Genomic DNA, 23,430 nt, shown 5'->3' with positions numbered 1-23,430 from the left:
GTCATCAGAGAAGTGGAAATTAAAACAACAATGCGATTCCACTCTGCTCCTATTAGAATGGCTGAAATATAGAACATTGACATCACCAAATGGTGTTGAGGATGTGGAGCAGCAGGAACTCTCAAACTTTGCTATTGGGAATGAAAAATGGTAAGGCCCTTTGGAAGACATTTTGACAGTTTCTTATAAAACTGAGTTGGTATTTGCCCAAAAGAGTTGAAAACTTAACATCAACACGGTAACTTACTCACAGGCGTTTACAGGAGTTTTAGTCACAATCACCAAAACTTGAAACCAACCAAGGCCTCTTTCAGCAGGTGAATGGATAAACGGTGGTACATCCAGACAGTGGAATTTTATTCAGCACTAATGAGAAATGAGCTATGAAGCCATGAAAAGACACTGAAGAATATTACTAAGTGAAAGAGGCCCAATCTGAAAAAACTACATATTCTACGATTCCAACCATATGACATTCTAGAAAAGACAAAACAACAGAGAGACTAAAAAGATCCTTATGTCTTACTTAGGAAGAAAGGAGGGATTAATAATAGGTGAGATGATGTGAGGCATAGCTAGTACTAAACACTAGACTGACTTCTAAAGTAGTTCAACTATTAGGATTCTTGTGGGACCTGCCAGAGCTAGAAGTCCACTGTGCCTCAGGTGGGTGGCTGGACGCCCAGAATTAACAAAAGGGTTTTTTTTGGGGGGGGGGTAGGGACAGTTACCCAGGAAGCCACCCACTTTCCAACCAACTTGGACAACTGACTTCACGGAGCCAATCTGCCCCCTTTGAGAATTCTTTTGTGCCCTGAAATCCGAAAGGGAGTGGGTTCTCTTAAAGGATCTGTCGGGGCTCCAAGCTTCCGAAGGCCCTTCGAGGCCGGAGCCCTCTGGCCCAGGACACCGACCCGCGGGGCACAGCGTGCGCGGGCGGCCGCGGGGGGCGCACAGCGGGGCCCGCGGCCCACACGGTCCCTAGTGGGGCGCCGCCCGGCCGCAGCGCAGGCGGGGCGGGGGGAGGGCCGGGGCCGCCGCCGCCGCCGCCGCCGCCGCCGCGAGCCCAGACCTGCCCGCCCGACCTGGCGGCGCAGTCTCGCGGGATCGCTCAGCCCTCGCTCCCCGGGCCGCTCCGAGGCAGCTGGAGTCCCGACGCCTCCCGGAGCGCTCTCGGGCGCGGTGGGCGCGCGTGGGCGGCCGGCGGGAGGTGAGGCTCCTTCTCGGCCGCGGGCTGGGGGGCGGGTGCCCGGGGTCGCGGCGGGCCTCGGGGCGCAGGTGCGGGGGGCGGGGCGCGGGGGCGCGGGGGCGCGGGCAGGCCGCGCAGGCCCGAGTGTGCGCAGCAGTCGGGGAGCGGCTCGGGGGACGCGGCCGGGGCCCCGCTCTAGGCCCGGGGCAGGTGCGGGTGGGGCGGGTTTCAGCTTGGCTCCGGGGGAGGGGGGGTTGGGGTGCGGCTGGTCGGCGCTCGGGGGCCCGCAGCCCTTCCTCCCCCAGACACCGTCACCCCTTGGCCCAGCTTTGTTCCTCTTCCCCTTGGGCGGAGTCGCTGCTCGCCGCAGCCCGGGACCACGAACTTGGTGCCCCGGGAGGAATCCTAGACGGCTCCCTCTGGTTGGCCCTGTGAAACCACCCGTGTTGTCCGCCGAGACTGCCGCGAAACCGGGCCCTTCGGAGCCCCTGAACAGTTCAGGAACTTCCCTGGGACTGGACTCGGTTTTCTTGTGCGCGATCAGATACCCGACAGGGGCCCCTCGGGCTCTGCCGTCGTGGGCGACTGCGTACCTGCTGCTTACTCGCGAGCCCCGCGCTCCCCGGACCCTCCGCGCCCTCCGCGCCCTCCGCGCCCTCCGCGCTCCCCGGGCCCTCCGCGCCCTCCGCGCTCCCCGGGCCCTCCGCGCCCTCCGCCCCCTCCGCGCTCCCCGGGCCCTCCGCGCCCTCCGCGCCCTCGCGCCCTCCGCGCCCTCCCTCCGCCCTCCCCCCTCCCCCCTCCGCCCCCTCCGCGCCCTCGCGCCCTCCGCGCCCTCCCCCCTCCGCGCCCCCCCGCCCCCTCCGCGCCCCCTCCGCGCCCCCCCCGCCCCCTCGTTCACCGCGCTCGGGGCCGCCCCAGCGTTCTACCACCGGTTCCTTGGGGACGCGACTTCCTCGCAAATCAAACATTCTGCGCAAAAGCAGGTGGAAGACTATCTGGAGGGGACGGACTTCTCCGCCTTTTCTCCAGGGTTAGTTACCGACGGTGAAAATCTTGACTCTGCACCTTGATGTCCACATCGGGGCTGATGACCGGTGTTGCAGATACGCTTCTCTTGGTTGTTTTTTTTACAGCGATCGACCCAGGACTCATTTCAGGAAAAGAGCTTCTTCCTTCAAAATGGCCAAATAATGAAAGAGGAATCTGAACATTTTATTTTCGGGTGGAAATCTGAGAATGAAGAGATCGAGCGATTAATCCAAGCCATGTGCTAAAACCAGGAAGTTGAAGAAAATGGAAATGTTTACGTTCTTGTGGACGTGTGTTTTTCTACCCTTCGTAAGAGGGCACAGTCTTTTCACTTGTGAACCAATCACTGTGCCCCGATGTATGAAAATGGCCTACAACATGACGTTTTTCCCTAATTTGATGAGACATTATGACCAGAGTACAGCTGCTGTGAAAATGGAGGTGAGTATTTCTTCATACATTTGTAGAGAAATAGTTTATGTTATGCCCTGGAATAAACTATAAATGTGACTTTTTTTTTTTAACGCAGTAAGGGATTTCTTTGGTTGTGCACAAGTCATATTTTGAATACATCATTTAAAAATTAGTTTCCCCTACTAACTTATGTTTTATGTAGATTTGTGGCCCTTGTTAGTGGATTTGCTTAAGATACGGTTTATTTTACATGAGGTGTAGCGATGATTTTGCAATATCTTGCTCCTGGCAAATATTTTGCCTTCCTGAATCAACTGTGGTGGTTCCTCTGGAAATGTGAATTCTGAATTTTTCCTAATTCATTGAACATGTGTTCTGTATTGCCTGGATTAAAAGTGCTTGAACTACATACGTATATTTTCATAAGTAGTTGTAATGTTTACCTGGCACAGTTTTTCTTAAATAAATCAATTACCGGAAGACTCGGGAGCTATAGTGTTTTTTGCTAAAAAGTGACTTTTTTAAAAAAAATTTATTTATGATAGTCACACACACACACACAGAGAGGCAGAGACATAGGCAGAGGGAGAAGCAGGCTCCATGCACCGGGAGCCCGACGTGGGACTCGATTCCGGGTCTCCAGGATGGTGCCCTGGGCCAAAGGCAGGCGCCAAACCGCTGCGCCACCCAGGGATCCCAAAAGTGACTTTTCAAAAAGCATAGCACTTAAGTACTCTTTTTAGGATACCTGTTAAAAGAAACCACGTCTGGGGAGGAGCAGAGTGACACTAAAGACTGCCTTAGGTATTTCTGTTACCTGCCTCTGGTTTAGAGATATGCAGATTGCCATGGATGTGTGGGAAGAAAGTTACCTGTAGAGACAGGAACCTGCCCTACTGCACAGATCTGTTAGGTTGATAAGTCTCATGAAGGAAAGAATACAAGTATTGTAGTTTTTCTTCAGAAGAAGGGTCCAGCGGTGGTAAAGGCTTTTTTCCCTCAGAATGTTGCTAAGAGATGAAACTCCTACAATTTTAATATAGATAATAATTTAAATGGTGCGTAGATTTAACTTTGTGCATTCAAAAGTCTTCTACTGTTGTTCAGTTGAATAGTTTTTCAACTACCCCATTGGATTCAGGTCTAAAAAAGCTGAGCATTTAAATACTAAGTACATGTACTTTAAAAGGATACTACAAATTACATTATGGTAATCTTCCAGTGGTTTTTCAAACCAATGCAAGATATCATTTGAGCACTGAGCAAATAATGCAGCGATACTTTCATTGATTAATCAGAACCATTTTGATAGTTTAATCTGAGTAAAATAAAGTATGTAATGAGTACCTTCAAGGAATAGGAGTACCTTCAAAGAATAATTATATCATTCATCTTTTCTCTGATAATATGTTTTATAATTCATGTCTTATAGAGTTCTTTAAAATATTTTTGTTTTTAAATCTGATTTCCTTTCTGTATAGTAGCTACAGTGTTTAAATTATAACAGTGGCCTTATAAATTTATGTCATTTGGAGTTCATTATCAGTACCATTGTAGAGAGAGGGGAGAGATGCATCCTTGCTATTAAATCCTGTAATTTCAAGATGAGAAGAACTACATGTTGTCCCACATGTCTTTTAAAAAACAATTGTTTCTGATTAAAAGAAAAAGTTGTTGGGCAGCCTGGGTGGCTCAGTGGTTTAGTGCCACCTTCAGCCCAAGGTGTGATCCTGGAGACCCGGAATTGACTCCCACATCAGGCTCCCTGCATGGAGCCTGCTTCTCTCCCTCTGCCTGTGTCTCTGCCTCTCTCTCTCTCCCTCTCTCTCCATGTCTTTCATGAATAAATAAATAAAATCTTTAAAAGAAAGAAAAGAAAAAGAAAAAGTTGTTTTTTATTTACCTAGCTTCTTTTTTTCCCCCAGGTAGTTTTGTGTCTGAACATTATGAAGGCATTTTTGTTCTCACCACCTTTATTTGATTGCTAACATTAGCAACCTCATTATATAATCTTCCCCATATGCTAAGCGTTTTCATAGACTTTACTGTTAAGTTTTATTCTATAAAATCATGCTTTAGTAAGTTTAAGGACATAAGAGAAGGAAGCCATCAGGCAGTTGTTTAATACAGCATTAAACTACAAAACAGGAAAAGGACACGGAAAAGCAAAGAATATAAACCTTTCTCAGACTGTAAATCCCTGTGTATTCTTTTATTTTATTTTTTGTCCATGGTGTTGTGCTTTTACTAGCGCCCCATCCATATTTGTCCTTAGCCAGAGACATTCTCTTTTAGTTCCTATAATGAATGTCCAAAATCCTATAATTTGAGAGTTGTGACATTAAATATCATGCAGAGCTGCTTAATCTTTTTTTGTACCATTGACCTCTTCTCAGAATAAGAGAATGGTTTAAAATTTAATTTAGATGAGTAGCATTACAAAGGAAACCAATTATATCGAGATATACTTCTGTTTATAGCCCAGATCAAGAACCCTGAACCCTTCATCATATAGGTGAAGAAACTGAAGCTCAGAGAAGTTATAATTTGTTCAAGGTCTGAGACTAGAATCTGACAAAGTCTTCTCTGTCAACATAGACCAGATGTCTTCTTTAAGTGTTTTTTAGCCTTTGGCCTTATTGGATAAAAAAAGAAAATACTTCCTAAATTCAGAATGTGATGTGTTAATTTCGGTCTTTGCTGCTTCTTTGCAAATTTCATTTCTACAAAAATTAAGCTGGGAATTTTTTTTTTTAACCTCTATTCAGACCTACTTCTCTTTCTTCTTCTCATCTGTGCCATGAATGCAGAGTCTCCTCACAGTTTTCACCAATTGCTCTTCTATGGTGATTTTATTAAAATGCAAACCCACATGGTCCATGTTGGGGGTGGCATTCTTGACCATTTCCCTAGAGCTAGAAGAATAAACCTAACTTTAGTGTGGCACTCAAGGCTCTTCATATGCAACCCTGCCTTCCTGTCCAGCTTCCCATCTTGTCCCTTCAACTGTTACTCTCTGCTTCAGCCAAACTGACCTGCTTGTAGAGTCACATCTCTCACTTCTGTACCTTTGTACACATAGTATCCACGGCTTCCTCCGCTCTCTACCTCTCCTTCACCTGCTCAGTTTCTGCAGGTTTCAATTAAAGCAGTAACCCAGTGCCCAGTGAAGCCTTTTTTCACCTTCCTCCGAAACATAGGTAATCTCACTTCCTACACTCTGATGGTACTTAAAATATACAATGGTCCTTATACATATTATTCAGTATTGCAGTTAGTTATGTGGCTCTCACTAGATTGCAGGTATGTTGAGAGGAAGAATGCTGTTTATTCTTTTTTTTTCCAATTTAAAAAAAATTTATTTATTCATGAGAGAGACAGAGAGAGAGGCAAAGTCACAGGCAGAGGGAGAAGCAGGCTCCCTGTAGGATCATGCCCTGAACCGAAGGCAGATGCTCAACCACTGAGCTACCCAGGTGCCCCTATTCATTTTTTCCCCCTAATTCCTAGTATAGTGCCTCAGAGCATGGTAGATGCACAGTAAAAACTGAATAAAGAAAAAGGTGGTGTTTCCTGTTCTAATAAATCAGCAAAGAGAATTTTACCTCCAAATCTTTATCTTCTACCTCTATCATCTGCAGTATCCAAGAGAAGGAAACTGATAGTTTTAGGTGGTTTACGTATCACCCACTCTTGTTCTACCTGAGCCTAGTTCTAATAAAGTGTGTTAGTTGACATCCTCTGTGTTCTTTCTGATATTGGCATGACACATGTTTCTTAGAATTTACTTAAACTTTATTTTTGGGGCACCTGGGTGACTCAGTCAGTTGAGTATCCGACTCTTGGTTTTGGCTCAGGTCCTGATCTCAGGACCATGGGATCGAGCCCCACATAGCTCATCGGGGAGTCTCCTTGTCTCTCTTTCTGCTCCTTCTCCTGCTCACACAATCTCTCTCTCTCTCTCTCTCTCTAAAATAAATAAATCTTTTAAAAAAAGATTTTTCTCTTTAACCATTTTATTTATTTATTTATTTATTTATTTATTTATTTATTTATTTTTAAAGATTTTATTTATTTGACAGAGAGAGTAAGAGAGCATACAAGCAGAGGGAGTGGCAGGTAGAGGAATAGAGAGAAGCAGGCTCCCAGATGAGCAGGGAGCCCAGTGGTGGGGGGCCTGATCCCAGGACCTCAGGTTCACGACCTGAGCTCTGAAGGCAGATGCTTAACCGACTAAGCCACTCAGGCACCCAACCATTTATGTTTATATGGAGTGAAAGAATTCATCTTTTGATTGGCACATTGTATTATAAGCCATATGTCTCAGATTTTTGTTTTCAAACGTTGTACTATAGTCAAATACTAAATCATACCTGCATATAGCCTGGCTTTTTCTTAAAAACAAAAAAGCATTTTATAACTTCTCTAAACTACAGACTGGATCTTACACCTCCAACGCTTTCAGTTCCTGCTGGTCCATGTTGCGTTTCCAGTGTTCACTATGAATTAATGTTAGGAAGAGGGATTGAAGAATTATCAGCTGATCATGGCAACCAGTTGTGCTTTCTTAGCTGCCAAGAATTCCATACATCAACAGATCTCACTCCTCTTTTACACCTTAGTTTTTATTTTGTGGCTATCCTGTCTTATACTACTAGAGTTCATAGCATCTGTTGTCATTGCTCATCTGTGATTATATGAGATGGTTTAGAGTAGTGATTCTCAAAGTTCAGTTCATAGACCAGCAGCTTCTGAGCTTGTTAGAAATGCAAGTTTATGGACCCCATCCCAACCTAATGAATCATGATCTGGGAAGTTAGAGCCTAGGTAACTGTTTTAACAAGCTAAGTATTTCTTATGAACATTAAAGTTTGAGACCCATTGGTTTAGAGCAAGGAATGTAAACTTTCTGTAAAGGACCAAATAATAAATAGTTTTAGTTTTGCACACCATACAGGCTGTCGCAGCTATTCAACTCTGCAATTGTAGCAAAAAAGCAGCCATGAACAGTGTGTAAACAAGTGAATGTGGATGTGTTTTCAGTAAAATTTTATTCACAAAAACAGGCAATGGGCCATTTTTCCCCAGGTTTGGACAATGTATGGTTTAAAGTATTTGAAAGTGTTCTTAAGGATTGTACACACACAGTATTGTAATAAGTAAACATTATTGGGCATTCTTGTTAATACATTACCTGAGCTATATGTTATTTACTTCCCACATAAATTTTTCTTAGGCCAGATTTATCAGAGAGGACTGACTGTGATATTCTGGTTCTTTGGTTTTGTTTCAGAGGTTGCTTGAAATGAGGGACTTCAGATTTTTCTTTTATTATCTGAAGCTGAAGTCACTTGTATTTCAAAGAGTTAATTTATAATTCTGAATAGTAACTTGGCTCGGTAATGAAAAGGATGTTGTACAGCCTAACTCTCCCAAGTAGAAAAACAAATGGCTGCTGGTTTTCCATTGTGCTCCTTTTTGTTTCATATCTAGACCATTGTTTCCCAAATTGTGAGGTTGATGTCCCATGAGAGAGTGATTTCATCCAGAAAGAGCTGAGACTGATTTAGGGAAAATGGAAACAGGAATATTGTATTTTTCTTTTTGAATTGCCTTCATTGAGGTCTACGCAAAAGCAAAGTCAGGTATTGTGTTTGGAACAGCATGTGGTCATTCCACTTTTGAACAGTCTAAAGGGAAGTAAGCCACAAAAACAAAAAACGCTTTCCTTTCCACCTGTTAATATGGAGCACTAAAATGTCTATCCAATTAAAAATAAAGGGATGGAGAAAAACTATATAAACAAACTTCTAAGGAAAAAAAAACCTATTTCTGCTGGGCAGTGGTTTTTAAGCATTTTCACTTTCCTGCTTGTAGAAGAGTCCAGCAACCTTTTCATTACCTCTTTATTCTCTCTTTTATCCCGGTATGCAAGGGAAGAAAATGTTTAGTTGACTAACTTTTGTTTTTCAGGAAAGACTTTCTCAAAATAGCTATAACTATTCTGAAAATAAGTCGAGTTATTAAAAATGAGACATATTTGGGCAGCCCCCGTGGCGCAGCGGTTTAGTGCCGCTTGCAGCCCAGGGCGTGATCCTGGAGACCCTGGATCGAGTCCCACGTCGGGCTCTCTGCATGGAGCCTGCTTCTACCTCTGCCTGTGTCTCTGCCTCTCATTCTCTCTGTGTCTCTATGAATAAATAAATAAATAATCTTTAAAAAAATGAGACATATTCAAAAGTGTTCCCAGTCAGTGTGTGTATGGTGGCTGCTGTTGTGTTTTGTTTGTTGTGTAAATGTAGAACTCACAAACTTACCTTCCTTTGTGATGTAGTGTTGCAGTAATAATGTAGGAAAGATGTTAGGGTTCAAAACTGAAAAGTCAAGAAAGAATTCCTGAGACAACTTTGGTGCAAAAAGGTGGTTTTATTAAAATATGGGGACAGGACCTGTGGTCAGAAAGAGCTCGGAGGGGGGTGGTGGTGGTGGTGGAAGGGGGCTTGAGGAGTGGCCCATTATGTACTTTCAAGTTGGAAAGGGTTTAGGGAGAGCCTAAACCTCCCAGGTATTTTGGAAACAAGGTTTCCAGGACCCTAAGGGGGCTAGGTATTGTTGGGGAAAGGTCATTTATTACTGTTTAATACAAACTCAGTCATGAGACTCTTTAGAGGTGTATCAGTGGGTCGTATGTGTGCTCAAAGGATGATTGCCAACATGTATCTTGGGGGGCGGGTAGAGATAAAGGAAATTTCTAAAGGAATTTTTATATGTTAGAGTAGACTTACAGGATTCCTGGGGGTCGGACTAAGGTTGCCTTTTGCCCTTAGCAAAATACTAACATTGAGGCAGCTAAGTCCCTAGAGGAATGTCATTGACTATTTCAAGGACTTGTCAATGGGCTATAGGTAGTAAGGAAATTTAATAATTTCTCTTCTGCCTTTGTTTCCCACTCAGTAGAAGGAAAGTACTGAGTGTTTCTGCATCTGCAGATTCAGGGTTAGGCTGGTATGTGAAGAGAGAACAGTACTTCTCCTGGGAGGCGCTGCTGGGAGGCACAAGGTTCCTGCAGGCTATTCCTTGATATTCCACGGTCTAGGACATTACTAGTTCTGCCTGCAGGAGAGCCTGTCCACAAGGAGACATTAGAAGACTAGCGTTGTGGTTATTTCCTTTCCTTGAGAATGTGACATAGTGAAACCTTAATGTGACATATAGATGATGAAGCCTTATTACTCTGAGGGTTTCTATATTTGTCCTTAATATTTGTTGAATGTGTACCTGAATGTGTAGTTTCCCTGGAGTTAGAGTTTTTCTAAGCTACAAGTTTTAAATTAAAAAATTGACTCTTGGGGTGCCTGGATGGCTCAGTCAGTTAAGCATCTGCCTTTGGCTCAGGCCCTGGATGGAGCCCCTTGTCTGGCTCCCTGCTCAGTGGGGAGGGAATCTGCTTCTCCCTCTCCCTCTGCTGCTCCCTCTGCTTATGTGTTCATCCTCTCTCTTTGTCAAATAAATAAATCTTAAAAAAAAATTGACTCTTTACTGGACAGATTCTTTTGTAGTGTCAACCAGTTATTGTGTATACTTGTCTAATTTCCAAAAATAAACACTCTGGAGAAATAATTAAAAAGTTATAATGCTGCCTGCCAAGAACTACTTTAAAAATAACAAGTATTCCATTGTGGAAATAATGTAAATTCCCGCTTTTTATTCTCTTATGTTCCAGGCTCTACTTTGTATTATTTAAAGAGGCTCACTTGCCTAATACTGGTCACATTCATGAAAATAAGTGGCAAAGTTTGCATCACTTTATTTTATTGTAGTCCATTAACATTCTCATAGAATTTACTTGAGATCTCTGTAGCTACTTTATCAGTATTTACTCTCTGAGGTGTAAATATTGAAAGATCTCTTTAGATCTTTAGTGACTCTGTTGTCTAGGTAAGGCCTATCACTTTTTTCTTTTTTTTAATCATTCTTTAGACTTCACTTTCCCCCAATTCTCATTACCATCACTAGAAGTTAGCTTTGGTTTGGTGCTATTTTAAAATAAGGAGTAAAGCTTTTATCACTTCTTGAGAATTACTGTGTATTTTATCATGAGTAGAAAGCACAGATCCTGAGCTGAGAATCAGGTATTTTGTGGCACTTGGTCTTGTTCAGTAATAAAGTAGCTGGCTTCCTTGCTTCCATGTGGGATTCATGTTTCAGCAAAGTGACAATTGCTTATATGTATCCACTTACTTTTAGCTTAGTACTACAGGAGTCAAGGTATAGCTAAGATACTGGCACAGGTCCACTCTGCTTAGGGGTGGTAGCTTTATGTATTTTTTAAAAAATCACGATATCTTTCTTCTTTTGATTGTTCTCTAGTAAAATTCTAACCCAAACTTTCTCTTCAGGATCTCTACAGTGCCACCAATTCCAGGCTTATATTATGATTCCTTCCATCGTCATGTCATAGCATGGGAAGCTAGCTGGTATGTTTTAAGGAAAAAGACAGTAATATGGAAGAAGCAGGTGTTCTGAGAGTATAAGCATTTACTCATGCTACTTTCCCATGTCTTTAATAGCTGCTCAGGCCACTTAAAGATGGAATGCTATTGGGTATACCTTGTATCATGATTGGGTGAGTTAGAAAATACCCAGCTTGTGAGAGGTAGCTTCTGTGGTTATCTCTAGGTGTCCCATAGTTGTGTCTAGTCCTTACCAGGAACTATTAGCAAAACCAAGATGGAAGCACCTTTTATTTATTTAGGGTTAATCTCCTCATTGGAATATATCTATGGCCTTAGCAGCTTTATGTCTTAAATATGGTGGGCCAACGTGATGTCCTATGAAGCAGGGATATGGTCAGAGTCTCTGATGATGAACTTAAGGGCCAGAGCTAATGTTACTCTGAGGTGGTGCTGCTCAAACTTTGAAATGTGCATGAGAACCATTTGAAGAGTTTGTGAAAATACAGATCACTGCTTCCACCCCCAGAATCCTTGAACCTGTAGGTCTGGGGTGGAAAATTTGAATTTCTAACAGGTCCCCTGGCTGCTGCTGGTTATTCAGGGAACATTCTTTGAGAACTACTGTTGTAAGGCAGGTTGGTAAAGATGTGTTGCTGTTCTTCCTAGATGAAAGTAAATGGCTTTTGGAGGCAAATAGTATTGACCAGATTAGCATTGGCCTGCGTATGAGGTGCCTGGGCTGTACTAATTTGCTACAATAGAGATCATCTCTGGAAAAAGCTTCTTAGCCATTTGTTTAAGGTTGCTTAAGACAATCTGTTAATAACACATTCAGTTGTGCTGGAGAGTCAAAATGGACAGGTGCTAAGAAGTACACCCCTAAATATGTTTTCAGTGCTGTTGCTAGTCTCTGAAAGTGCCTTCCCCTGCCCCCCCACCCCCATTATAGTTTTACTTTTGATTTTCTTTCATGGTAGAAGGAGACTTCTAGTGGTTTTTATTTGGCCCCTTCTACCATGATATTTTTTATCCACGAATCCAGTATGATGATTATGCTGTTGCTAAATACGGACTTGGGAAATTACAGTGGATTGGGTTTGGGGTCCAACAAACCCCTGTCATAAGTCCATTTATCAGCTGACCTCCAGAAGCCCACTTTCTGAAACTAGCACATTGAATCTAGAATGAATACATCAGTATCAGCGTATCTTAGCCCTGTCTAATATTCTGTTCTTTCCTCCTCAATCCAACATACTCAGAAACCCAAATTTAAGTGAACAGTGTCTTACAAATAATGTATACTCCTCTTTTCCAGATTTGATTTTGACTTGACCTTCCCAGGGCTTGCTGGGGTAGAACTCTACTTATAGGTTGAGACATTGAAGGGTGGTTGGCATGTGGTATGAAGCCATTTATTTTCTCTTACAATGTAAATCTTTCAGATGAGGAGCATCTGTCCCAGCAGACAAGGGATGAGGGTGTGCTGAGGTCTTCAGGTTCAGAGAGCCTGTGTGAGTACTCTGAACCTTGTCTTGTATCCTCGCTTCAGATCTGGGGGTTCCACTGCTTCCAGATCACAATATTTCTCTATCTCGTATGTAAAAGGGAAGAAAATTTAACTGATATAATTTGGCAACCTGCAAGATAAAACTGTGCATTTGGCTTTCAACTTCTTAAACTTTAAATCCTTTTAATCCTTGCATTTCATTCCACTCCTCTAACCAAGAATTGAGGGATGCCAGTTTTCACTCTTTTCCTAAGGTAAACAGTACCCATAGGAGCACTCACCTCAACCCACAGTCCATGAATTCCTCACATTTTCCACACTCTCCATACTTTTGGCTTCTCTGGCAGTAGGCACTCAGTTTACCTTTACTGGGCACATAATTCTAAGGCGTTCTGGGAATCTAAGTGATTTCAAGGATAATGCAATTAACTGGTATACCACGGGTTGCCAGATTTCTATCTCCAAATGTTGGCAGAGTGTTCACTGCTTTTGCCTCACTTAGGCCAGAAAACCAGTTCTGGGATTCCTCCTGTTTCACTGAGGTCACTTACAACCCATTTTTTATATAATTGCCATATCAGTCAGTCTTCTTGGTTGCAACCAGTAGAAACCAACCTATACTAACTTAAACAGAAAATGGACGGATATTGGGTAGCTTCTTGAGTCACTGGGGAGACCAGAGAACCAGGTTCAGAATAGAGAGGGGAGCAAAGGGAACCGGGACACAGCTAAGATCATGCCATAGGATCAGTCTGTCACCAGTGCCAGAGCCATTGGATGCTTCTAGATCATTGTCTCTGGATACTTATTTTGACACTCTGGGCATTATTGATGAAATAATATGACTTTATCTGTTCTTTTGCATAGCCCTCTCCCCAAGAATCACAACACTTGGAGCATCCAAATGGCCATTCTTAGATTACATGCCAGGTTGCATCCCTGCATCTCTTCTTAAGCTTCTGTAGCATCTTACCTACTTTAGGATTCCCCACATAGGGCTGCTGAGCAGATGGAAATGATAAGCATTCACTCCAGAGCTCAGTGCGAGACAGGATTACCTATCAATGAGAAAATTTCATTGTACCTACAGTTGTTTTGAAATTTATGTCCAACTCTGTTACTGAAGTCTTTGTTATCTTCTTCATAAACTTTTTGAGTCATAAAAATGTCCTTAGAGATTATCCACTAGTTCATCACTCTCATTGTGCTGTCAAATGGCCTAAGCCTCCAACACAGAAAATGCTCTGCCAAGGTAGCACTAGTAGTTAATGGCAGAGCTAGAACTAGAATTAGAATCCTGGCATTTTTTTTTTCCAACAAAGGATTATATAAAATACTTTGCATATTTTGGTTCTTATCTTCTTTTTATCATAATTTGACTTTGGTTGTATTTTAGAACAGAGGCATCGATTGCCTTCTTAATTACCCTCTTCCTCCTCATCTCTGCTAGTACTGATAGTAGCTACCGCAGGATAGCAACTGGACTGTTTAGTTACTATTGAATAGTAGAATCTCAAAAGCATTGATATTTTATGTTGTGGTTAGTTACTGGATGAATTTCTGAGTCTTCTTTGAGAATGAAATTTGAAAAGAAGAAATTCATGAGTGAGACCATGACAGCTCTGGTTTACTGACACACTTGAAAGAGCTATGTCACTAAAGGGGGAGAAAGGGAGGGGACTGATCAGACTAGAAGTTGAATTGCTGCTCAGTTCACCTATTTACATAGCACTTGTCCTGCTAAATATAAATACTAGTTTAATAATATGATGGAATTCAGAGTGTAAGATGATAGGCATAAGAAAAGTCACAGTGAGCCAAGTTAGTAAGTAATTTTTCCATCTTGGGGTTTGGTTTCTGAGAAACCCAGGACATTTTATGGAAAGCCATAAATGATTCCTTTCACGTTTTTGAGTTCAAATGATTTGGGGAAATCTGCTCGTTCTATTTGTCTGTTTTCACCCAGTTGGGATGAGTTCAGTAACAAGCTGACTACCCATTATTTAAAGTGTTCTTTTTGTTTAAAAAAAACTACCTGCCTCAGGAGGTACGTGCACCATCTGATATGTGATAAACATAATTTGAGGTTTTATACGCTTTGATTATATGTCCTGTGAACATTTATTTTTCAAACTGAAGACTTTTGTTTCATGTAGATTACCAGCCATCTTTTGATATGTTTTCCCCTTCATCCTTATTAGCCTTCTCTTTTTTTTTTAAAAGATTTTATTTATTTATTTATTCATGAGAGACACAGAGAGAGAGACAGAGACAGAGACAGGCAGAGGGAGAAGCAGGCTCCATGCAGGGAGCCCAGTGTGGGACTTGATCCCAGAACCCCAGGATCACGCCCTGAGCCAATGGCAGGCGCTAAACCGCTGAGCCATCCCGGGATTCCCCCTTTATTAGCCTTCTTGCCAGCCTTCTTGTAGTTTGGGGAAGGTAGTTGGATGAAAGTATAGTATCAGGGTTAAAGAGCACATACTCTGGAGTCGTATGGACCTAGGTTCACATCCTGGTTGTCAGTTGCTGCTTAGGGCACTCAATGAAAGCTGCTCTTAGAGCCTTTGTTTCCTCATCAGCAGAGTGGAGGTAAGAACATCTCACACAGGATTGTTGTAAAAGAATTGGCATATGAAAAACCACGATGCCTAGTTTGTGGCAAGTGCAACTCTGATTTATTATCAGTACCTATAGTATTGGTAAAAGTAGCATTAGATAGCATTAGACAAGACACTTAAGTTCTAATTCAGGTTAGATTTGGGGATTTCAGCAATAACTTCAGTAAGCAGTTGGATTCTGTTTCCTCACTTTTAACCTGAAGGTCTTGATTAGGTCAGTGGTTTTCAAACTCTGATCTCTGGAAGTGCTTTGAGGTCGATGGCAGGGAAGGGGAGGAGTGAGAGGTATCTCAGAGGGAGGGCTTCCTTTTCAGCTGGAGCAGCTGTGCTTTTATTTATTTAATATATTGGGCTTCTTTGTAATCTCTTTTTTAAAGAAAATCTTCCTTGGTAAAATACACACATATACACACACACACATTTTGAAAATAATAGACTTGAAAGTCCACTCAAAAGTCCCTTCCAAATCTAAAATTGATTTTTTTTTAAAAAGAGTTTATTTATTTGACAGAGGGATCACACAAGCAGGAGGAGGGGCAGAGGGAGAGGGAGAAGCAGATAGCAGATTCCCCACTGGGCAGGGAGCCCGATATGGGGAGGGGATTGATCCCAGGACCCTGGGATCATGACCTGAGCTGAAGGCAGATGTTTAACCAACTGAGGCACCCAGGTATCCCCCAAATCTAAAATTCTTTATGTCTGTTAGTTTGCAACAGAACTTGAAAGTGGTCCACACTGGATCTGCCCTGAAGATGTTTTATTTGTCCTGTATGGTGTTTTAAATGTTCATATTAAAGTGCCAAAATTTAAAATTTGGAGATTTTACATAAAAATCTAGATCCTGTTTTCTTGTGAAAAATTGTTCTGACAAGTGTGTGCCCCCATTTTCAAATAGCAGTCTGCCAGAGTCGAATGGCAGCTGCTCCCAGTTGCTCCTACTGTCTTCTGCCCTCTGAATTTACCTGCGTAGTCTCTGAAGGTATATGAGTGTTCAACATCTGATTTATTGTCTGCTCATGGCATGAACACCATTATTGGATTAACCAGCGTTGGCATTCTAGAAGAATTAAACAAAGGATGGGACTTGCCATATTTGCCCAGTAAGGAATTTACTTTAATGTAGCAGAAGTACACGTGTCACTTTCATTCTGCCTGCCCTTAAACTGGACAGTGAATAGTTCCTGAATGCTGACCATCAATTTATCCTAGCTAATAGAGAATGACTCCTGAGTTAGAATTTAATACAATGTATTTTAATTCTTTCTACTCTAGGATCTAATTAATAGGTACTCAAAAATTTTAGGAATAGGTTTATGTGGGGCAGTATATAGGGAAGTAAATGCTGCTAGTTGCCCATGCTTCTCCTTCTTCCACCTTAGCTCCAGAATGGATACTCATAGTCTAGACATTCTCCCCCTTGGGATAGAGAAAATTGAAAAAAGCACTCTGTTTGTTCTCTAACAAGTCCTGTTAGGCAGCAGAGGATTAGTCTCAGCATCATTCGTATAAGGGAGATATGGTACACCATCTGTGGAGGCCGTCTTTGCTCAGTCACTTGGCCCCGTCAGGACAGGGTGAACACTCCCCTGATCCAACATTCTTTAAAGCTCTTGTTCTTTAATTGCTGGGTGTGGGTTCTGTATGTACCCTTTCAATCAGACTTGTTAATTGTAGTGTTGTAATCACATCTCATATTTACTTATTAATTTTTTCTATGTTTGTCCTTTCATTTAAGAGGACATAATGCATTGACATATCTCATTAAGATCATGGAATTTTCCATTTTCTTTGTAGTTTAGTTGCTTTTTACTTTATATATTTTATGCTATTTTATTAAGTGTATTTTATTAAGTGTTCAGCAATGCATTTTAAAGTCTATCTGTTGGTAGTTTATCCAGATATCTGAATGGTTTTTGGTAGGAGATACCTAGTTGGTCACACTGCTGGAAAGTAGAAGTCCTTGTTCTTTTATTATTTTTTTAAATTTCTTACATTCCCTTAGTTGCTCAGTATCATGTCACATTTTTATTCTATTTTTAAAATTTTAATTCCAGTGTAGTTATCCTATAGTGTTATATTGGCTTCAGGTATACAATACACTGATTCAGCAATTCCATATGCCACTCAGTGCTCATCAAGCTAAGTGCACTTTTTAATCCCCATCACCTATTTTACCTATCTCCAACCCACCTCCCTTCTAATAACTATCTCTTTGTTCTCTATAGTTAAGAGTCTGGGTTTTTTGGGAGAGGATTGTCTTTTTTTTTTTTTTCTCTTTGTTTCTTTCTTAAAATTCAATTAATTAACATGTAATGAATTATTGGTTTCAGAAGTAGAGGTCATTGATTCATCAGTCTTATATAGTACCCAGTGGTCATTACATCACATGTCCTTCTTAATTCCCATCACCAAGTTACCCCATCCCACTACCCACCTCCCCTCCATCGACTCTCAGTTTGTTTCAAATGATTAAGGGTCTCTTATGGTTTGTCTCCATCTCTAATTTCTTGTTTTATTTTTTCTTCTCTTCCCCATGATCCTGTTTTGTTTCTTAAGTCCTACCTATGAGTGAGATCATGTAATAATTGTCTGTCTCTGATTGACTTATTTCACTTAGCATAATATCCTCTAGTTTCATCCATGTCATTACAAATAGCAAGATTTCATTTTTTTTTTTTGATGGCTGAGTAGCATTCCATTGTATAAATGTACCACATTTTTATCTATTCATCTGTCAATGGACATCTGGCTCTTTCCATAGTTGCTGTTGTGGACTTTGCTACTATAAACATTGGGATGTAGGTGCCCCCCAGATCACTACATTTGAATCCTTGGGGTAAATCCCTAGTAGTCCAATTGCTGGATTATAGGGATGTTTGTGAGGATATGGAGAAAGGGGAACCCTCCTACATTGTTGGTGGGAATACAAGCTGGTGCAGCCACTCTGGAAAACAGTGTGGAGGTTCCTCAAAAAGTTGAAAATAGAGCTACCCTTTGTCTTGTCTTTTAAATTCTATATATGAGGAAAATCATATAGTATTTGTCTTTCACTGACTGTCTTATTTCATTTAGCATTATGCTCTCTAGATCCATCCATGTTGTTACAAATGGCAAGATTTCATTTATTTTTTATGGCTAAATACTATCCATTCTATATGTAAATATATATGTGTATGTATATGTGTGTGTGAATATGTATACACACGTATACCACATCTTCTTTATCCATTCATCAATCAGTGGAGACTTCGGCTGCTTCCATAATTTGGCTATCGTAAATAATGCTGCAGTAAACAAAGCAGTGCGTATATCCCTTCAAATTAGTGTTTTTGTATTCTTTGAGTAAATACCCAGTAGTACATGGGATCCCTGGGTGGCGCAGCGGTTTAGCGCCTGCCTTTGGCTCAGGGCGCGATCCTGGAGACCCGGGATCGAATCCCACGTTGGGCTCCCGGTGCATGGAGCCTGCTTCTCCCTCTGCCTGTGTCTCTGCCTCTCTCTCTCTCTCTCTCTCTCTCTCTCTGTGACTATCATAAATAAATAAAAATTAAAAAAAAATACCCAGTAGTACAATTACTGGATCATAGGGTGGTTCTGTTTTTTATTTTTTGAGGAACCTCTATACTGTCTTCCACTGTGACTGGACTGGTTTGCATTCCCACCAACAGTGCAAAAGGATTCTGTTTTCTTCACATCTTCATCAACACTTGTTCTTTCTTGAGTTTTTTTTATTTTAGTCATTCTGACAAATACGAGTTGATGTCTCATTGTGGTTTTGATTTGCATTTCCCTAATGATGAATGACGTTGAGCATCTTTTCATGTGTCTGTTGGTCATCTGGATGTCTTCTTTGGAGAAATGTCTGTTCACGTCCTCTTCCCATTTCTTACTTGGATTATTTGTTTTCTTGTGTTCAATTGTATCAGTTCTTTTGTATATTTGGATACTAATCCTTATTGGATATATCACTTGCAAACATATTCTCCCACTCAGTAGGTTATCTTTTAGTTTTGTTGATTATTTCCTTTGCTGTGTAGAAGCTTTTTTTTTTTTTTAAAGCTTTTTATTTATTTATTTGACACACAGAGAGAAAGCATGAGCAGGGGAGCAGCTGACAAAGCGAGAAGCAGGCTTTCTGCTGAGCAGGGAGGCTTATGTGGGGCTTGATCCCAGGACCCAGGGATCATGACCTGAGCTGAAGGCAGACACTTAATGACTGAGCCACCCAGGCGCCCCAGAAACTTTTTATTTTGATTTACTCCCAATAGTATATCTTTGCTTTTATTTCTTTTGCCTCAGGAGACATATCTAGAAAGATGTTTTTATGGCTGATATCAGAGGAATTACCGTCCGTACTCTCTTCTAGGATTTTTATGATTTCAGGTCTCACATTTAAGTCTTTATTTTTTTTAAAGGTTTTATTTATTTATGAGAGACAGAGAGAGAGGCTCAGAGACACAGGCAGAGGGAGAAGCAGGCTCCATGCAGGGAGCCCGACATGGGACTCAATCCCGGGTCTCCAGGATTAGGCCCTGGGCTGAAGGCGGTGCTAAACCGCTGAGCCATCCGGGCCCCCACATTTAGTTCTTTAATCAATTTTGACTTTATTTTTGTGTTTGATATAAGAAAGTGGTTCAGTTTCATTCTTTTGCATGTAGCTGTCCAGTTTTGCTAACACCATTTGTCGAAGAGACTGTCTTTTCCCTATTGTTTATTCTTGCCTCCTTTGTTAAAGATTAGCGGACCATATAATTACAGTTTTATTTCTGGGCTTTCTTTTCTGTTCCATTGATCTAGGTGTCCTCTATTGTACCAGTACCATACTGTTTTGATTACTACAGCTTTGTAATATAGCTTAAAGTCTGGAATTATGATACCTCCAGTTTTGGTTTTCTTTTTCAAGATTGCTTTAGCTATCCAGGGTCTTCTGTGATTCCATACAAATTTTAGAATTGTTTAGTTCTGTGAAAAATGCTCTTGGTATTTTGATAGGAATTGCATTAAATATGTAGATTGCTTTGGGTAGTATAGACATTTTAACAATATTTGTTCTTCTGATCCATGAACAAGGGAATATCTTTCCATTTGTTTGAATGTCTCTTCAGTTTCTTTCATCAGTGTTACAGTTTCAAAGTACAGGTCTTTCATTTCTTTGGTTAAGTTTATTCCTAGGTATTTTCTTATTTTTCATTAACTTTTTTTTTTTTTAGATTTTATTTATTTATTCATGAGAGACACAGAGAGAGAGAGAGAGGCAGAGACACAGGCAGAGGGAGAAGCAGGCTCCATGCAGGGAGCCGGATGTGGAACTCTATCCTCGGGACTCCAGGATCATGCCCTGGGCTGAAGGCAGCGTTAAACCCCTGAGCCACCCGGGCTGCCCTTTTTCATGAAATTTTAAATGGGATTGTTTTCTTAATTTCTCTTTCTACTGCTTTATTATTAGCGTATAGAAATGCAGTGGATTTCTGTACATTGATTTTGTATCCTGCGACCTTGCTGAATTCATTTATCAGTTCTAGTAGTTTTTTGGTGGAGTCTTTAGGGTTTCCTATATATAATACTATGTCATCTGCAAATAGTGAAAGTTTTACATCTTCTTACTAGTTTGAATGCCTTCCATTTCTTTTTGTTGTCTGATTACTGTGGCTAGGACTTCCAGTACTATGTTGAATAATCAAGTGCTAGGAGTGGACATCCTTGTTTTGTTCCTGACCTTAGGAGAAAAGTTCTCAGTTTTTCCCCATTGAGTATGATGTTAGCTGTGAGTTTTTGATATAAGACATTTATTATGTTGATGTATATTCCCCCTAAACCTACTTTTTTGAAGGTTTTTTTTTTTATCACAAATGGATTTTGTACTTTGTCAAATGCTTTTTCTGCATCTTTTGAAATGATCACACAGTTTTTATCATTTCTCTTATTGATATAATGCATTATGTTGATTGATTTGTGAATATTGAACCACCCTTGCATCTAGGAATAAATCCCACTTGATCATGGGGGATGATCTTTTTAATGTATTGTTGGGTTCGATTTGCTAATATTTTATTGAGGATTTTTGTGTCTATGTTCATCAAAAATATTGACCTGTAGTTTTCCCTTTTTTTGTGGTGCCTTTATCTGGTTTTGGTACCAGGGTAATGCTGGCCTTATAGAACAAATTTGGAAGTTTTCCTTCCTCCTTTATTTTTTAGAAAAATTTGAGAAGAGTAGGTTTTAACTCTTCTTTAAATGTGGTTAGAATTCACCTGTGAAGCTGTCTGGCTCTGAATTTTTGTTTGTTGGGAGTTTTTTTTTGTGACCTGTTCAATTGCATTGCTAGTAATTGGTCTGTTCAAATTTTCTGTATTCCTTCCTGATTCAATTTTGGGAGGTTATCCATTTCTTCTAGGTTGTCCAATTTGTTGGCATATAATTTTTTGCATTCTCTTACAATCCTTTGTATTTCTATGGTGTTGGTTGTTACTTCTTTTCTTTCATTTCTAATTTGGTTATTTGAGTTTTTTCTTTCTCTTTATGAATCCTTGTTTGTTCACTATGATTTAGGCAATGTTTGATTATGTTTTATTAATTTATATGTGTAATTATTAGCTTATTTACAATACAATATTCAGTTCTCAGAATAACCCTATGATACAGGACCAAATATTATCCCCATTATTATACAGCCTCCTTCCATAATAAAGTCATATCAGATCACAGTTCTCAAATTTCAGCTATTCAGAAGTGACTCTAATTTATTTAGGTTTGCCCTAGTATTCTCTGACTGAGCAGGACATTTTAATTCTACCTGAATAATTTTTGGAGTCATTTAATTTTCATCTGTTCACTTCAATAGATTAAAAGCATTACTGTAAGAGATAAATCCTGAACCCCTGAACCCTCAAAGACTCCAGAAAATAGTTTGTGTCCACACAGTCAGCTGTGAGCATTCAGCAGGAAGATTTCTGCATGCCAATTCAGGAAGCAGGCTCCTTGCCTTTTGCCCTCTACCTCTCCATGGTCTCCAATTCTTCATCTCTGTTGATCTTTTCGAAGAACCAGCTTCTGGTTTCATTGATCTGTTCTATTGGGCTATATCATATATTTCTGCTCTGCTCTTTATTATTTTCTTTCTTCTGTTGGTTTTGGGTTTTGTTTGTTGTTCTTCTTCTAGTTCCTTTGGATGTAAGATTAGGTTGTTTATTTGAGATTTTTCTTGCTTCTTGAGGTAGACCTGTATTGCTATAAACTTCCCTCTTAGAACCACTTTTGCTGCATCTCAAAGATTTTGGACCATTGTATTTTCGTTTCCATTTCTGTCCATGTAATTTTTTATTTCTTCTTTGATTTCTTGCTTGATCTGTTTATTGCTTAGTAGCATGTTATTTAACCTCAATGTGTTCTTCCCATATTTTTTCTTGTGGTTGATTTCTAGTTTCATAGCATTGTGATCAGAAAAGATGCATTGTATGACTTTGATCTTTTTTAATTGGTTGAGACTCGTTTTGTGGCCTGATATGTCATTTGTTCTGGAGAATGTTCCATGTGCACTTGAAAAGAATATATAGTCTTCTGTTTTAGGACGGAATGATCTGAATATATCTGTGTTATTCAAAGTCACTGTTTCCGTGTTGATTTTCTGTTTGCATGATCCATCTGTTGATGTATGTGGAGTGTTAAAGTAATCCTGTTATTGTATTACTATCAGTTAGTTCCTTTATGTTTGTTACAAATTGTTTTATGTATTTGAATGCTCTGATGTTGGGTGCATAAATATTTACAATTGTTACATCTTCTTGTTGGAATGTCCCCTTTATGATAACATAGTGTCTTTCTTTGTCTCTTGTTATAGTCTTTATTTTAAAATCTGTTTTATGGGATGCCTGGGTGGCTCAGCAACTAAGCGTCTGCCTTCAGCTCAGGGCGTGATCCTGGAGTCTTGGGATCGAGTCCCACATCGGGCTCCCTGCATGGAGCCTGCTTCTCCCTCTGCCCGTGTCTCTGCCTCTCTCTCTCTCTCTCTCTCTCTCTCTTTGTGTCTCTCATGAATAAATAAATAAAAATCTTAAAAAATAAAATAAAATAAAATCTGTTTTATCCAGTGTAAGTATGTTGTACCACAATTTTCTTTTCACATATGTTGCAAGATAGATGCTTTTCCATCCCTTCACTTTCAATCTGCCTAGGTCAGAAATGAGTCTCTTATAAGCAGTGTATAGATGGGTCTAG

At 40.6% G+C, this 23,430-nt stretch overlaps 1 protein-coding gene across 5 annotated transcripts in view; it reads left to right on the top strand.

The window, feature by feature from the left end:
- Positions 1-1,026: 1,026 nt before the first annotated feature.
- Positions 1,027-23,430, top strand: part of FZD6 (frizzled class receptor 6) — a 40,553-nt gene continuing 18,149 nt past the window's right edge. The window contains exons 1-2 of one of the 5 annotated variants that reach the window (XM_041769287.1): positions 1,027-1,210; positions 2,323-2,659. In XM_041769287.1, coding sequence (XP_041625221.1) covers positions 2,483-2,659 — 177 coding nt within the window. In that variant the 5' untranslated portion in view covers positions 1,027-1,210; positions 2,323-2,482. Of the gene's footprint in view, positions 1,211-2,082; positions 2,220-2,322; positions 2,660-12,530; positions 12,600-23,430 lie in introns of those variants that run through there. The other 4 variants (XM_041769288.1, XM_041769291.1, XM_041769290.1 and 1 more) reach the window with 4 other exon arrangements.

This window comes from Vulpes lagopus, chromosome 9 (genome assembly GCF_018345385.1).
Source record: "Vulpes lagopus strain Blue_001 chromosome 9, ASM1834538v1, whole genome shotgun sequence".
NCBI lineage: Eukaryota > Metazoa > Chordata > Mammalia > Carnivora > Canidae > Vulpes > Vulpes lagopus.
The sequence above is the reverse complement of the archived record's forward strand: the minus strand, read 5'-3'. Positions and strand labels throughout refer to the sequence as shown.